The sequence below is a fragment of the Rhinolophus hipposideros genome (assembly GCF_964194185.1).
Source record: "Rhinolophus hipposideros genome assembly, chromosome: 19".
NCBI lineage: Eukaryota > Metazoa > Chordata > Mammalia > Chiroptera > Rhinolophidae > Rhinolophus > Rhinolophus hipposideros.
Window position 1 is genome coordinate 39,616,833 of NC_138065.1, and position 15,783 is coordinate 39,632,615.

The following is a 15,783-nucleotide window of genomic DNA, read 5'->3' on the forward strand; positions in this document are numbered from 1 at the left end:
AGAGTTATAGCAGAAAAAAGAACTAGCAAAAATCCAGCACTAACCATGTGTAAATATCTTCAATTGCATCCTATGTTATGGTGGGTGTCTGGTGTATGAATATTGTATTGGCATTATTTTGAATATGATTAAAATTCTTGTAAATGAATAAGATTAAAAAATTAATTCAACATGAAATGCTGTGCTTATTTAGAATTTGAATTTAACTGCCAACTTGGGAGTTGAGAAAAAAGTATGAAGGTGTTACATTATTATAAAAAGCTACTTTTCATAGTCTTAATCATTTAAAATTATGCTATTGTGAAATTCCTTAAGGAGCTAATTTGGATATAGTATTTCAGTTGTTTATAGAATTATTTTGCTTTCATGTAAGTTATGAAATGTTACAAGATAACGTTGAAGGATATCGCCGAGAAATAACCTCCCTACATGAGAGAAATCAGAAACTCACCGCAACAACTCAAAAGCAGGAACAGATCATCAATACAATGACGCAAGATTTGAGAGGAGCAAATGAAAAGCTAGCTGTTGCAGAAGTGAGACCAATTTCTTTCCTCTAACTGGCATTACAAGTTTCATTTGACATTTGTATTTTAGTTATTACTTTGATTTTACTAGTTGGTATAACAGATATTTGAGAGGTTTGTGTGTTAAAGGTCCTTACTACGTGGTTTCCAGGTAGAGTTGACTCTTGTACAACATGGATTTGAACTGCACAGGTCCACTTAATCTACGAATGTGTATGTAAGTGGATCCAGGATAAGTAAATCCATGCATTTCAAACCCATGTTGTTCAAGGGTCAACTGTACGTAGTTTTTTTTGTTGTTGTTTTAAAGTCTGATTTGTTACAGCAAAGAAATCGTATGTATTTGTGGTAATTGCAAGATTTTTTTTCTTCGATCTATTGGTATTCCCAATAATTTTTGCTTCATATTTCAATAAATGACACTAAGTTATATTTTTTTATATAATGAAAAGATGTACTCTCTAGCAGCAATAAGAAATGTTTAGTCATGAAGGATCATTTTAATTTTATAATTGTATTATTACATTTGACACTTCCTTTTCCAACATTTTTCTTTCAATTGTATTTGCCCTGAAGGTAAGAGCAGAAAATTTGAAAAAGGAAAAGGAAATGCTTAAATTGTCAGAAGTTCGTCTTTCTCAACAAAGAGAGTCTCTGTTAGCTGAACAAAGAGGACAAAACTTGCTGCTAACTAATCTGCAAACAATTCAGGTAACCAAATAAAAAGGCACATAAAAACATTTTTAAATTTAATTAGAAATTTCCTTAATTAGAAAATTTATGTCATTTTTATCATATTTGTGATGATCATTGAATTTTGGGGTTTAAGACATACCACTATTCTAAATAAAACATTTGAAAGAGACCTGATTGCATTGGTGAAATTGGCAGTTTTAATCTTCAGATATGTATTTACAGTCTTGTATAGTTTGTTTACAAGATTAAATTTTGGTACTGTTGTAATGTTTCCTGTCAAATAGATGTTTTAATATGTAGAATGTCAAAATAAGTTACTTGGTAAATGTTACAAATCTTAACTTCTTTATGTAGAATTGGGTTGTAAACCTGTAATGCCCTCTAGCCTTTAATTTTTGTATTTTATTTTTTTTAAACTTTTTCTTAAGCATAATCAAGAATTTTTTCTTTATCTTAGGGAATACTAGAGCGATCTGAAACGGAAACCAAACAAAGGCTTAGTAGCCAGATAGAAAAACTGGAACATGAGATATCTCATCTAAAAAAGAAGTTGGAAAATGAGGTGGAACAAAGGCATACCCTTACTAGAAATCTAGATGTGAGTCTGTCAGTGTTCTGAATTTCTGTAGATTTGTTTATGTTCGAAAATTAAGCTGGTGTATGGACACACTACCACCTCATGTTGAAGCATGGTTTTGAAGAGACTTCTTACCAACTCTTTAAGTTTGTCTTGCCTCTTTGTATACCTAGTAATTTTTATTGAGTGCTACATTGTGAGTTTTATCCTGTTGAGTACTGGATATTTTTGTATTCCTATAAATTATGAGCTTTGTTCTGTGATGCAGTAAAGTTTATTGAAAATAGTTTGACTCTTGAGCGTTGTTGCTTTTAACGATTTATTAGACACAGCCAAAGCAGTACTCAGCCTGCAATTAATTATTCCCCATTACTGAGGCAAGACCTTCCTCAGGTCTGGTCCCAGTAGCCATTGCCTTAGGAGTGTTTCAGTCTGGCTGCTAGGAACAGGCATTATTCTTGACTCTGAGTGCCAGGCACGCTTCACTCCCGTCTGGATGATTCTTGACCCTGTGTAGGGTAATTTCATATGCATGCACTGGTCACTGTTTTGCTGATTATTCAAGAGGAATCCTCCGCAAATCTCCAAGGTACTCTTATCTGTGCAGCAGTCTTCTCTCTGATAGATGTTTTATAAATTTGAGCTTATTTATTTATTTACCTTTACCAATTAGCTGGTAAAGATAAATAAATAATTAGACTGATAAGAAAATATTTCTTTACGTTTGTAACACATGCTATAAATAAATATTAGGTTGGTACAAAAATAATTGTGGTTTAAAAGGTTAAAAACAATTGCAAAAACCGCAATTACTTTTGCACCAACCTAATACCTTTTCTTTGTGGGTGCTAATGTTACCAGGAATGACGTTGTACTTCAGCTTTTTGTCTCGAAAGAAAGAATTCCATGAAGGGACAGAGTTTGTGCAGCATAGGACAGCAAGAAGTTTATTAGTTAAAGCGAGTACACTGAGACATGGAACAGGCTGACCCAAGAGAAGGAAGCTGCCTCTCCTTATGTTGTGTGAGGGTTTTTATCTCTGTGGGTAGAATTGTCTCCCCCTGTCGCTCTCTAGTATCTCTTTCTCCCAGCTGGCATGCCTCCTACTCCCTTCTTGCTCCCAAGGTTGTCTGAGCCCCCTACAGTGGCCCTGAGAAGCAGGATGTATATTCTAATAAGTGGGATGTTTTCCCATCCCTCTTCTTGCTTTACAGATATACTATATCCTGCTGAGCTAATTGTTTTGTGCCCATCTTTGTTATGATATCCTGCAGAGCAGGGTATCTGTGACCTAAGTAGGAGCAGCTGCAAAGGGCCTCCTGACAGGGCGGGTTCCTTCTCCTGCTCATTTCTACCTTTCTACCTACCCTATCACTAGCAAAAGAAAAACAAAACAGAAAACTTTACTATTCATATAGTGAAGCTCAGTTTTATGCCATAACTGACGACAGTTGCCGGGAAGCGAGATCTCAAATGTTCCCCCATAACCTGTATGTGCTTAAATCAGTAAGCTAGAGAAATTGTAGGGCTCGCCTCTTATTTCCTATCAACCCACAAATGTAAAATGGTTTCAGGTGTTGTATCCGTGTCTGTTTGTTTGGGGAGGGTTGTGTTTTGGTTTCAGATGGGAAGGTAAATCTGGTTGATGTTACTCTATGTTGGCCAGAGTTTTAAAGTTCTGTAAAAAGATATCTTAAACTTGTAATTATTTAAGAACCTAAAAGTAGCGTTTGTAGGGTTAATGTATTTTTTTCTTATAGGTTCAACTTTTAGATACGAAGAGACAGCTGGATACTGAGACAAATCTTCATCTTAATACAAAAGAGCTATTAAAAAATGCCCAAAAGGAAAGTGCTACATTGAAACAGCATCTTAGTAATATGGAGGTCCAGCTTGCTTCTCAGTCTTCGCAGAGACCTGGTAAAGGTAAATAAATAGACTGATAATGAGGTATTTCTTCAGGTTTATAACAGAGCCTATAAAGAAATATCCTTCCTTTGTGGATACTCCTAGCAAAAGAAAACACTTTACTGTTCATACAGTAAAGCTCACGTAGAGTCCTAGTTAATAAATTTGCAGACTTGGAAATTCACAGTAGTTCTGCATGGCATCCAACCAAGGTATGGTCTTAGTTTTCTAATCGTTGAAACCATTTATTGATATTTTTCAATTATTTCTTTTGAGGAAGGCTAATATTTGAATTTTAAGCTCCCCTTTGTGATGAGATTTCTTGTTAGTCTGTAATGATAAGGCTCACCGGAGAGAAATAACTGATTGGTTTGGTGTCTTTTAGATCGGTATTCCTAATCTTTGCTCATTGATTGATAGCCTCAGGTAAAAGATTTGGTAGATTTTGCTTTTCTTTGGGAATGAACCATTTCAAGTATAAAGCCTTTGTGTCCAGATAATCTTTCTATATGGTTTTATTTCTCAGTAGAAGATAAATAAAAAGCATAACATAATTGTATATGTATGTGTGCATGTATGTATATGTGTATATCTAAATATATGTGATATATATTGTAGACATAGGATTATTCAATAGTCTTTTCTTACTGATATCATATGATAAGAAAACATTCTTTTCAATCTGGAATTTTTTCCTTTCCGTGGATTTTAGAATGAAAATTGGGCTAAATAATTTAAGATTTGGTGTTTTAGAGTAAACACTGTTTAAATGACAAATTAAGAATGATAATTCCTTCAAGTAGCTCTTTAGTTTAATAGAAATATTTTGTATTCTGCTCTTTTAAATATCCTTTCCTTAATTTTTGTAATAGCACATTTCAAATACTTGATTTTTTTTGAAGAAATAACATACTGATAAAATAGCTGTTCTATTTCATTATTCAGCGTGGATTGAAATATACTTCCTAGATAGTTAAGTACTTTTACATTTGAGCCTTAATCCTAATTTCACAAACTCTTTGATAACAGTCGCCTCTAATATCATTTAAAATGTTAATTTTAAAAAACCTGTGAAATCTTTTAGGTCAGCCTAACAACAAAGAAGATGTGGATGAACTTCTAAGTCAACTAAGGCAAACAGAAGAGCAGGTGAACGATTTGAAGGAGAGACTCAAAACAAGTACTAGTAATGTGGAACAGTATCGAGCAATGGTTACTAGTTTAGAAGAATCCCTCAATAAGGAAAAACAGGTATATACAATTTTGAATTCAATTTGAAGGCATTTGTTAACTTTTTTTTTGTTTGTTTGTTTGTTTACTTCGGAGCCTGCTGTTTGATAGGCTCTGTAGCCAGGGCGAGTTACACTGGTTATTATGCTTACCTTTTAAAAATGCTTGGTCTCATAAACCAGATAAAACCAAAAACATCCACATAATTCATAAAACAAGGGAGGGTGTAATTGCTGTAGGAAAGGTACAGAACAAATGTTGATGTGAGTGGGAGGTAGATAAGGTTATTTGTCTTCTCTCCTGAGTATGTAGGACTTCACAAAAGAGATGGCATTTGTCCACAGCCTTGAAAGAAAGTATCACTTGGATAGTCAGAGATAGAAAGTTATTCCATGTGCTAGGAACCCTCAGCCAAAATAGAAAGGCTTCAGATAACCGTTTGGCTAGTGTTTCGAATTTTTGGAGTTAAGTAGTGAGAAATATAGTCATAAATGTAGTTGAGAACGAAATGTGAAATGTTTTGAATGTTGCATCTGTAAGATTACTAAGAACTGTTGATTTTTTCCCACGTGTCATAGCCAGAATTTGTTTTAATTAGAAAGATTAATGTAGTCGATTAAAGGATACAAAGTTCATTTTGGAGGGTATAGCAGTAGTCCAGGGCCACAGTTTTAAAAGATCCTTTTGTGGTTGACATCATGGGAATGAAAATATGTGTGGGGGGAAATCTTTTAGTAGTAGTAAAGATAGATTAGGCAAGTGAATGAGGATTGAAGGAGAAATGAGAATTGGAAATTTCACTTCAAAAAAGAAAAATGGCCCATAGCTAAGTTAAGAGGTAAATTATGCTTATAGTTTTAAATGTTTCTGAACTCTTTAATCCTATTGATGGATTTTTTTTTTATATACAAACAATTTCAGTACTTTCCAAGTTTAGTTTAGATTTAGAGAAAGTAATTGTATAATTTTAAATGTGTGTAATTTTTGTATCCTACTGTTTGGATGATGGTGAAGGTAACAGAAGAAGTACATAAAAATATCGAAGTTCGTTTAAAAGAGTCAGCTGAATTTCAGACACAGTTGGAAAAGAAGTTGATGGAAGTAGAGAAGGAAAAACAGGAACTTCAGGATGACAAGAGAAAAGCCATAGAAAGCATGGAACAACAGGTAAATTAGATTATCAACCATATTCTTTTTCTCTCTGTGTAAGGATTTGAGTTCTTTTGAATAGCTCATTAGTTACCATCCAGTTCACCTCAATACGTATTGGTTGAACACATCCAACAATTTTAGTTTTATCTTTTATTCTGCTCAGTGCATCTGTACATTTCCTTTGAATATTTTAGACTACTTTAGGAAGTAGGTGCAGTGCTTCTTTTTAGAAGCCTCTGCTTGAGAATTGGCTTTTGCAAATATTAGTAGGTAGGGAATATAGACCTGCAAGTTTTGTACAGTAGATTATATCAAGTTATGACTGTTTTAAATTTAGTAAGTAGTCCCTTTTGTCAAATTGAGCTTTTTAAAAATCTGCCTTCAGTATTTTTAAAGTAAGTTTGCAATTAACTCTGGTTTTAATCTTGTTCTTCCAATGTAGTTATCTGAGTTAAAGAAAACACTTAATAATGTTCAGAATGAAGTACAAGAAGCTCTTCAGAGAGCAAGCACAGCTTTGAGTAATGAACAGCAAGCCAGACGTGATTGTCGGGAACAGGTAAGTGTTGCTGTCATAGCCAGGCATTGATATGTGAGTGTTGATCTGAGGAGACAGTTCTTTGAGTTTGTTAATGCATTGGGGGATTGGTGAACCTACAAAAATACAAGGTTGTTTCCACACTTGTGGAACTTGGACTAAAGTCAGTTGAAAAGTATAGATGCAAGCTAAAAGTAAATAGTGCAGTATTCATTAACAAGGCCATCTTGGCAAATGGGAAAAAAATACAAAATAGGAATAGAAGATTAAATGTGTACTAGCTCTCATTTGTGATCTTTTTTTTTTTTCCTGCTATTGCTTTCCTTCGCTAGTTCTGACTGCAAAACTGTTATAGACAAAATAGAGATAACTTTCTCAGCAAAATGAGGACCTCTTGAAAACATTTTAATGCATTACTGAGCTTATTTTTATACATCACTTCTTTTATAGCTTTGAAAATACAAAACCCCACGTTATTTATGTATATGTACACACATGCCCACATTCATATGTGATAAGACTTTAATAATTTTTGGTGAACAAGAAGTGATAAAACATAATTCAGGAGAATGAGGATTATTGAGATAGTAGAATGGGAAAAGAATACCTGTAAGAATATTGGTAATGCTCTCATTTTTAAGTTCAGTGGTATTTTAATAGCCATTCATTTGGTTATTATTCTTTATTGCTTACATATACATAACATGTATGTGTATCACAATTTATTTAAGAATGGAATACGGGGAAATGCTTCAGAGGTGAGACAAAAGTGAAGTATCCTTGGCTTATTGCCAGAGTAACATTGGAAATTAAAATCAGAATGTATCCATAATTCAATTTTCAAATAAATTCTTTTCATTTCCTTTTGTTCATTTTTAAGTTTCTGTGTGTACATGTGTATGCATGTATTTTATGTAACTGAGTTGTATTTAGCCTTTATTTCATAAAGTCTGTTCCAGGTTGCTACACATTCTTTATAAGTTTCATTTAGAACAGGTCTTTTATATTTCATTGAATAGATATAACTTTTAATTATTATCCTATTTTTGTATATTTAGATTATCTTCATTTTTGTTTTAAAGAACACAACGTGCATATTTTTTTATTCCTTTTTTCTTATCTTTTTTTTTTATAATTCTTTGTGCATATTTTCTTAGTACTGACTAGCTTTGTAGATTTTTAATCTTTTGTGTCAATGGGGGAATAATCTCTTTCAGGCTAAAATAGCTGTAGAAGCTCAGAATAAGTATGAGAGAGAACTCATGCTGCACGCTGCCGATGTGGAAGCACTGCAAGCTGCCAAGGAACAGGTTTCCAAAATGGCATCAGTCCGTCAACATTTGGAAGAAACAACCCAGAAAGCAGAGTCACAGTTGTTGGAGTGTAAAGCATCTTGGGAGGAACGAGAGAGAATGTTAAAGGTATAGTACACCATAACAAAGTGTCCTGGAGAATTGAAAGGTTTGTTTTTTCTTTTTAATGTACATGAGGGAATCTGCTATTATGACGGACTGTTGGCTTACAGGATGAAGTTTCCAAGTGCGTGTCTCGCTGTGAAGATCTAGAGAAACAAAATAGATTGCTTCATGATCAGATTGAAAAATTAAGTGACAAGGTCGTTGCCTCTGTGAAGGAAGGTGTACAAGGTCCATTGAATATATCTTTCAGTGAAGAAGGAAAATCTCAAGAACAAATTTTAGAAATTCTCAGGTAAACCCAATATATTTTTACTGTTTTATTTCTATGGTATAACAACTATGAAATGAAATTACAAATGTATAAATTAAAGAAGTGGGGGTTTTGTGCTATTTAGGTATAAAGCTCATTCTGTCTCTTGTTGGCCACCAAAGCCACTAACATTCAGTTAGTGGTGACTTGACATTTAGACATACTGTAATTTTCTAATTTAATAAGTAAATGACTTTAAATTGAATCCGATAATAAGAACTTGAGTGGCTTCTTTGAAAAAGTAAAGATATACATTTCTAAAGCCACTGTCTATAATAAAAAATATATCTCCAATTATTAATGAAAACGTAAAAATAGTTACTAAACTGAATGGATCTTGTTATCTTAAAAGTTACCCAAGTTTTGAAATGTTGTGTTGTCATTTTTATTCAAATAAAATCTTGTGTGCTCTTATAGATTTATACGACGAGAAAAAGAAATTGCTGAAACAAGGTTTGAGGTGGCTCAGGTTGAGAGTCTACGTTATCGACAAAGGGTTGAACTTTTAGAAAGAGAGCTGCAGGAGCTGCAGGATAGTCTCAATGCTGAAAGGGAGAAAGTCCAGGTATGTGTGCAAGCTGTAAGAAAGCAGTTGTTAAATCGAGAGGAGCTCATTTTAGTTTCTCATAAAATAAAATTTAAGTTCAAATACGTATTCTTCCTAAAATGGTAAATTCATTAAACATTATTAGACACTGATACAGTATATAGTGGTAAGAGAATGTTGATAACCAGACTGCCTGGTTTCAAATTCTGGCTTCGTACCATTTAGACGTGTGTGTGCCTTGGGTAACTTCCCTGCTCTTAAATTTCTTTATCTGTAATACTGGTATGATAATAATGAGGATTAAGTGCGTTAGTGCACCTGAAGCATTTAGAATCATGTCTGGTGCCGGATAAATTTCAGTTGCCTTAATTATTATAGTTGTCATTAAATGTACATCTGGATAGTCATTCTAGGATAACATGGTAGATTGAAACTGCCACAGAATATTTCTTCCTCAGCAAAGGCACAAAAAGTAGTAAAAACTATCAACCAAAGGAAAGGAAAAGAAAATGCTGTATTGAATAGATGGTTGCAACACAGGTCAACTTCTTAACCCTCACTACCACCCAAAAACTTAATTCATTCTGAGGAGATGCAGTAATATAACCCACAACTGGAAGGAAAGAAATTAAAATTTTGAATCATTTATCTAATTTTAACTGATAGGTAGTTGGAATGACTGCTAAAGTGAAACCATTGAAATGGGAAAGGAAATGGATTTATGGCATTTATGTTTTCAGACAGAAATGAAATTTTCCAGAATTATATCCTGTTGAGAAAACAACCCAAATTCAAATATATCTCATCATGGAAATACTGAACACACCCTCCAGTTCAGTGAAGTTAACACTTGGAGAAAAGGGGCAGAATCCATCTCTTCTGCTTCCTTTGCTGTTCCCTTGGGCTATAGAAAGGCAAATAATACTAGAAAATGCTCAACCCACAAACAGGTTCAGAGGGGAAGAAAGCAAACTTACATGCAGTCAGAAGAGAGTCAAAAAGGAACACATTATATCAAAAATACTAGGATGTCTACCCAATGTGAACAATAGAGCATGGCAGCCATGAGTCATAGCTTTTAAATGGTGAAGGAGTAAAGTAACGTGCAGAAGGTGGATGATTACATCCAATGAGGAGAGGGAAAAAGTTTTTCACACTTGGACAAGTATTCAGTAAAATTGTTCACAACCAAAGTGATGAAACAGCTGAATGAAATGAAAAAGAATTTCTGAACAAGAGTGGGAGGCGGGGGGAAACACCAAAATAATATTATTTTAGAACTCTGAATAAATTCAGTATAGCAAGAAAAAGAATAGCTATAGAAAGAGATCGGGATTGATTTCTGCACCTAATGTTAAGATGGATTATTTGTTGGGATTTGTAGTATCTTTTTACTTTCATACTTATAATTTCTTGCATTTGTTTAAACTCTTTGTAATTAACATACATCATTTTTAAAAACTTTCAAAAATTTATATTTAAAAGTTGACATTTAAATCTTCTTTGTAGGGAAGATTAGAACTGGTAAGAAAAGATAGGTCTTCGCCTGTTGTTAGATGTTGGTGTATATTAATACATGTGCTTGAAATCTTGAGGTAACTGCAAAAACAATGGCCCAGCATGAGGAACTGATGAAGAAAACGGAAACAATGAACGTAGTTATGGAGACCAATAAGATGCTAAGAGAAGAAAAGGAGAGGCTAGAACAGGATCTACAGCAGATGCAAGCAAAGGTTTGGAACTTACTAATCAAGAGTAAAGGCATGTTATTTTTAATAACATACGAATTTTTACATCAGGTATTTAAAAAAAATACTGGTACTGTTTTCAGGTGAGGAAACTGGAATTAGATATTTTACCATTACAAGAAGCAAATGCTGAGCTGAGTGAGAAAAGTGGTATGTTGCAAGCAGAGAAGAAGTTACTAGAAGAAGATGTCAAACGTTGGAAAGCACGTAACCAGGTAAATGCAGTTAAACCCATTCTGAAACATGGAAACATGTTAGTTTTAAATAACAGGGTAAAAATTAAGGAGATAAAATATTTGAAGAACTAGTGAAAATTGTGTGTTTAACAGTGAAAGCCTATTATGTTACTTGTACATACAACTCAATTTTTAAAATGTTTGATATTTCGTAATTTTTAAAAAATGGCTCATTTATTTCCTTTAATTCCAAATTTGGCTCTCATTTTATCTCCAAAATACCTTTGTACATGAAAAAAGGCATGTATGTACTTTATTAAAGTACTTTAAGAAGATTTGTTCACTGGGAACTTTTTTGGGGGGACAAAACCATTATCACTTAGTGTGATCAGAAACATCTATATTCAAACAAAAAGTTCAAAACCTGCTTCGTCATATACTAGTTATGTGATTTGTGGAAGTTTCTTAATTTCTGAGCTAATTTTCCTCATTTGTAAAAATGAGGACATAATGCCACTTTTTATTTTACAAAAATTAAGTAATAAATGTAAAGCAGTACACGTAACACCTAGCACCTAGTAAATGCTCTAGAAAAGTTAATTATTAATTTGAATAGAACTGTGGAATTTAAGTGCCTATTTATTCCTTTTTTTTTATCACTCACGCAATCTGAAAAGGGAGGAAAAGAGGGTGTTAATACCCAAATCTACATATATTTCTATTAAATTGTGCTGCCTTCTTTCCTAGTTAATATAATCAGTTACATTTAGGATTATTTTCATATTTTTATTTAGATTGTAGTAACATTATAAACAATTTTTTCCTGTAAATCTCACTTTAATGGAATTAGGTATTTAATATTAGAAGCTTGTAGATTTTTGGATCCCTTTATTTGGCTCCATTGTAACTATTCTGAAATGTTTGTTTGCAGCTATGAAAATATAATGAATAGTTAGTGACATACTTTATTTCCCTTTCCATTTGACTAGACTTTTTAGCTAAATGAACTAAAGCTTTTATCTTAATTAGCTTGTACTTTGATTCTTCATCACTGTGTATGCAAGATACAGAATATAAACATAATTACTCTACTATTTTATTGTAACACATTAGTTTGATAAAACCTATGAAAAACGATATTGTGCATTTTTTGCTGTTTTAGCATCTAGTAAATCAACAGAAAGATCCAGATACAGATGAATATCGGAAGCTCCTTTCTGAAAAGGAAGTTCATACTAAGCGTATTCAACAGTTAACTGAAGAAATTGGGAGACTTAAAGCTGAGATTGCAAGGTACATGGAAGAATCCCTAAATTGTATATAATATATGAAATCTTAAAGAAGTTTATTTCTATTCTTTATACGGCTCACCAAGTGCTCCCTGATTTTAGAAAGAATGGAAAATGCTGGAGCCCTGACACGTGATTTTCCCTTTCACTTTAAGGAGCCAAGCAAACAATAATTTTATGCCTTCATACACGAATTACTTCTCTATATTTTATTACTGTTTTTAAAACTATGAGTCTAAAGCTAAATGTGTTTATTTTCTAAACAGTCAAAATAACTTTAGCAAATAGACTTTTATTTTATTTATTTTTTTGGTTAGAATATATTCATGAATATATTTTGAAAGTTTAATAAAGAAACTTTTTAGGTTAAAATATTGTGGATGAACTTACATTATCCCTTTAAAGATAAGTTGAATATTAAAATTAATGTTTCCGGTTTATTTTTTAAAGCTTTAATGTCAGTTGTCCATATCATACATATTTTCTTACCTTTTCCATAATAGTCTTAACATTTTATCTCTTGTATGATAACATTACGTAATTTTAAAAAACGAGAAAGTTAAGATTCAGAAAAGTACCCATACTTTAATGCAGGTCATCTGATTTCAGTTTAATTCATGATAAAAGAACAGGGTTTGACAGACTATAACCCACCAACCTGTTTTGTATAGCCTATAAAGTAAGAATGATTTTTATATTTTTAAAGTATTGTAAAAAAGGAAGAAGAAGAACATATGACAGAAACTGTATGTGGCCTGCAAAACCTAACATATTTACTCAACTCCCAGTGGAGTGGAGTGTAGATTTTACTATCAGGCAGATGTGGATTAAAATCTGTTTACTAGCACTTGATTACTGTGTAAAATTGTGCGTGTTACTTGACCACTTGTGGTTTGGTTTTTCTCTTCTCTAAAATGGCCATGTACGCCTATGTAATAAACAAATAATACCTTGCTAAAGGACCACAGATTCATTAGATAAGGAATTATCTTTTGAAGTATGTGTGTGGGGTTTTTTTGGGATTTTTAAATAAAAATCTTACTAAAACAACAGTAAAGATGTATTAAAAGATTTTAAAATTTGAAAGTCTCATATATTTAATCTTTCTTCTTTACCCCTTTATATTTGTTTAGATCAAATGCATCTTTGACTAACAATCAGAACTTAATCCAGAGTCTAAAGGAAGATTTAAATAAAGTAAAAGCTGAAAAGGAAAGTGTCCAGAAGGACTTAGACGCCAAAATAATTGATATCCAAGAAAAAGTCAAAACTATTACTCAAGTCAAGAAAATTGGACGTAGGTACAAGACTCAATATGAAGAACTAAAAGCACAACAGGATAAGGTATTTTTAAGTGATTTTATTGTCATATGTACACTTTATGTGAACAGTGTATCATTTTTATGTACACAGTTTTATATACACAATTTTACACAATTTATAGTTTTATGTATAAAGATGACGTAAATCTTATTTCTTCATAATTTTGATTATTGATGTTTAGATTCTAAGCTTGAATATAAGCTTATATATGATATCTTTATTTGATTTAAAATGGGCTTTTTAATATGTCCCAAAATACACTAAATTCATAGAGAAATTTTAATAAATGCTGGATATTTTAGTTTTCCAGTTTCAAATATTCTCACTTTTCACAACTGTTCTTATAACTCACTGCTGACTAAAACTGTGTATATCAAAAAATGATAGTTCTTTATAAGTAATCAGGTTGTGTTATATACATAGTTTTAAATAAGTAGACTGTGTTAACCACCCACCTACCAAAAAGAATTATCAAATCTTTGTTATATTTTGAATTTGGATTTTGTTTTAATTCCCAGAGATAAAGAACTGCATGTTGATTTAGTTGCATATTTACCATGTTTCCCTGAAAAGACTTAGCCGGACCATCAGCTCTAATGCATCTTTTGGAGCAAAAATTAATATAAGACGCAGTCTGATTTTAATATAAGACCGGGTCATAATATCATGTCATATCATATGTCATACCGGGTCTTATATTAATTTTTGCTCCAAAAGATGCATTAGAGCTGATGGTCTGGCTAGGTCTTATTTTCAGGGAAATATGGTAGCACATGTTAGATTAGAAAATATATGAAAAAAAAAATCCATAATTCTTACTACTCAGTTAACCACGGTTAGCACTTAAATATGCTTTTCTTTACAGATGAGTGATTTGTTTTTCCAAGCAGTTCTATGTCAAACAATGCATGTCATCTTGATTAGTTAATATTCAATTGTATGGAAAATTGTAATCTATTTAATAACTTACTTTTGGACGTTAAAATAGTCCATAAAAAGTTCACTTATGAATACCCTTAAAGATAAATTTCTTCATATAGTTATTATTTCTTTCAGTGAACCTGTAGAAGTGGAATTACTGAATATAAACGTATAAATATATTATTGCTCTGTCATATTAGGTCATGGAGACCTCAGCTCAGTCTTCTGGAGACCATCAGGAACAGCATGTCTCACTTCAGGAAATGCAGGAGCTCAAAGAAACCCTTAACCAAGCTGAAGCAAAGTCAAAATCACTTGAGAGTCAAGTAGAGAATCTGCAGAAGGTATGAGTGTGAAATAGTGAAATATTTATGTCCCAGTTCTTTCCTTGTTGAATACCTAAAGAAGTAGAATGGAACATTATTCGGTCATAAAAAGGAATTGAAAAAATGTGTTAAGCGGTAACATTTTTCTTATATGGAAATGTATATATTTTATCCTTATTACTTTGAGTGACTTGTGTATGTGAGTAGTATCTAATCATCTTCCAAGTGTTCACTTATTACTTGGTTTGACCACCATTTTATGTTTATACTTTTATTTAATCTAAATTAGCAAATTAATAAGTTTTACATTTTAAGTCTGTAGGGCATGCAGTTTATATTGATTTGCTTGATTTACATAGTGAATACTTTGTTTCCCTTTAAAAGGCATTGTCTGAAAAAGAGACAGAAGCACGAAATTTCCAAGAACAGGCTGTGCAGCTTCAATCAGAACTTTCACGACTTCGTCAGGATCTTCAAGATAGAACCACACAGGAGGAGCAGCTCCGACAGCAGATAACTGAAAAGGAAGAGAAAACAAGAAAGGCTATTGTAGCAGCGAAATCAAAAATTGCACATTTAGCTGGTAAATTTCCACATACTTTAAGGTTTGAACTTGATGTAAAAGTTATTTATTTGATGTGGGCTTAAAATTAAATGGGAAAGTAAAAAAGTAAATACTGTAAGGTAATTTGTGTATGTGTGTGCTTTAAATACTGGGTTTATTAGACACACAATTAGAGGAATCTTAATTTTCAAGCGATGACTATGTCTTTGATATATGAAGTCTTTCTTATTTGTTAACTGATAATAAGCAGATAGGGAGTGCTGCTCTCCTGCTTTAGTGTGTAACTGTTACGACCTTCTGGTGGAGATCCTTTGGGTCCACAGTGTACTGTCCCGAGCCCTTTTGTACACTGGGCAGCATTGGATCTTACCAGCCCAGGGATTTTTCTGTGCCTCTCTTCACTGAGGGTCCCTCTATTCCTTCAGGGATAATATCCTGTCAGATTTATGGTCGCTCAGTGCTGCAACACTCAGGGCCTTACTATACCTTGCTTGCCCACCTGCTTAGTAGGTAAATAAAATGCCAAGTTAGT

General features: G+C 32.8%; 1 protein-coding gene across 4 annotated transcripts in view; it reads left to right on the forward strand.

Moving 5' to 3' along the window:
- Positions 1–15,783, forward strand: part of TPR (translocated promoter region, nuclear basket protein) — a 58,299-nt gene that overhangs the window by 16,764 nt on the left and 25,752 nt on the right. For all 4 annotated transcript variants that reach the window (XM_081026904.1, XM_081026906.1, XM_081026905.1 and 1 more), the window contains exons 19-34: positions 374–536; positions 1,104–1,238; positions 1,681–1,821; positions 3,561–3,726; positions 4,793–4,959; positions 5,953–6,105; positions 6,533–6,649; positions 7,846–8,049; positions 8,154–8,338; positions 8,774–8,921; positions 10,499–10,636; positions 10,735–10,866; positions 11,990–12,120; positions 13,250–13,460; positions 14,561–14,704; positions 15,071–15,269. In XM_081026904.1, coding sequence (XP_080883030.1) covers positions 374–536; positions 1,104–1,238; positions 1,681–1,821; positions 3,561–3,726; positions 4,793–4,959; positions 5,953–6,105; positions 6,533–6,649; positions 7,846–8,049; positions 8,154–8,338; positions 8,774–8,921; positions 10,499–10,636; positions 10,735–10,866; positions 11,990–12,120; positions 13,250–13,460; positions 14,561–14,704; positions 15,071–15,269 — 2,534 coding nt within the window. The remainder of the gene's footprint in view (positions 1–373; positions 537–1,103; positions 1,239–1,680; positions 1,822–3,560; positions 3,727–4,792; positions 4,960–5,952; positions 6,106–6,532; positions 6,650–7,845; positions 8,050–8,153; positions 8,339–8,773; positions 8,922–10,498; positions 10,637–10,734; positions 10,867–11,989; positions 12,121–13,249; positions 13,461–14,560; positions 14,705–15,070; positions 15,270–15,783) is intronic.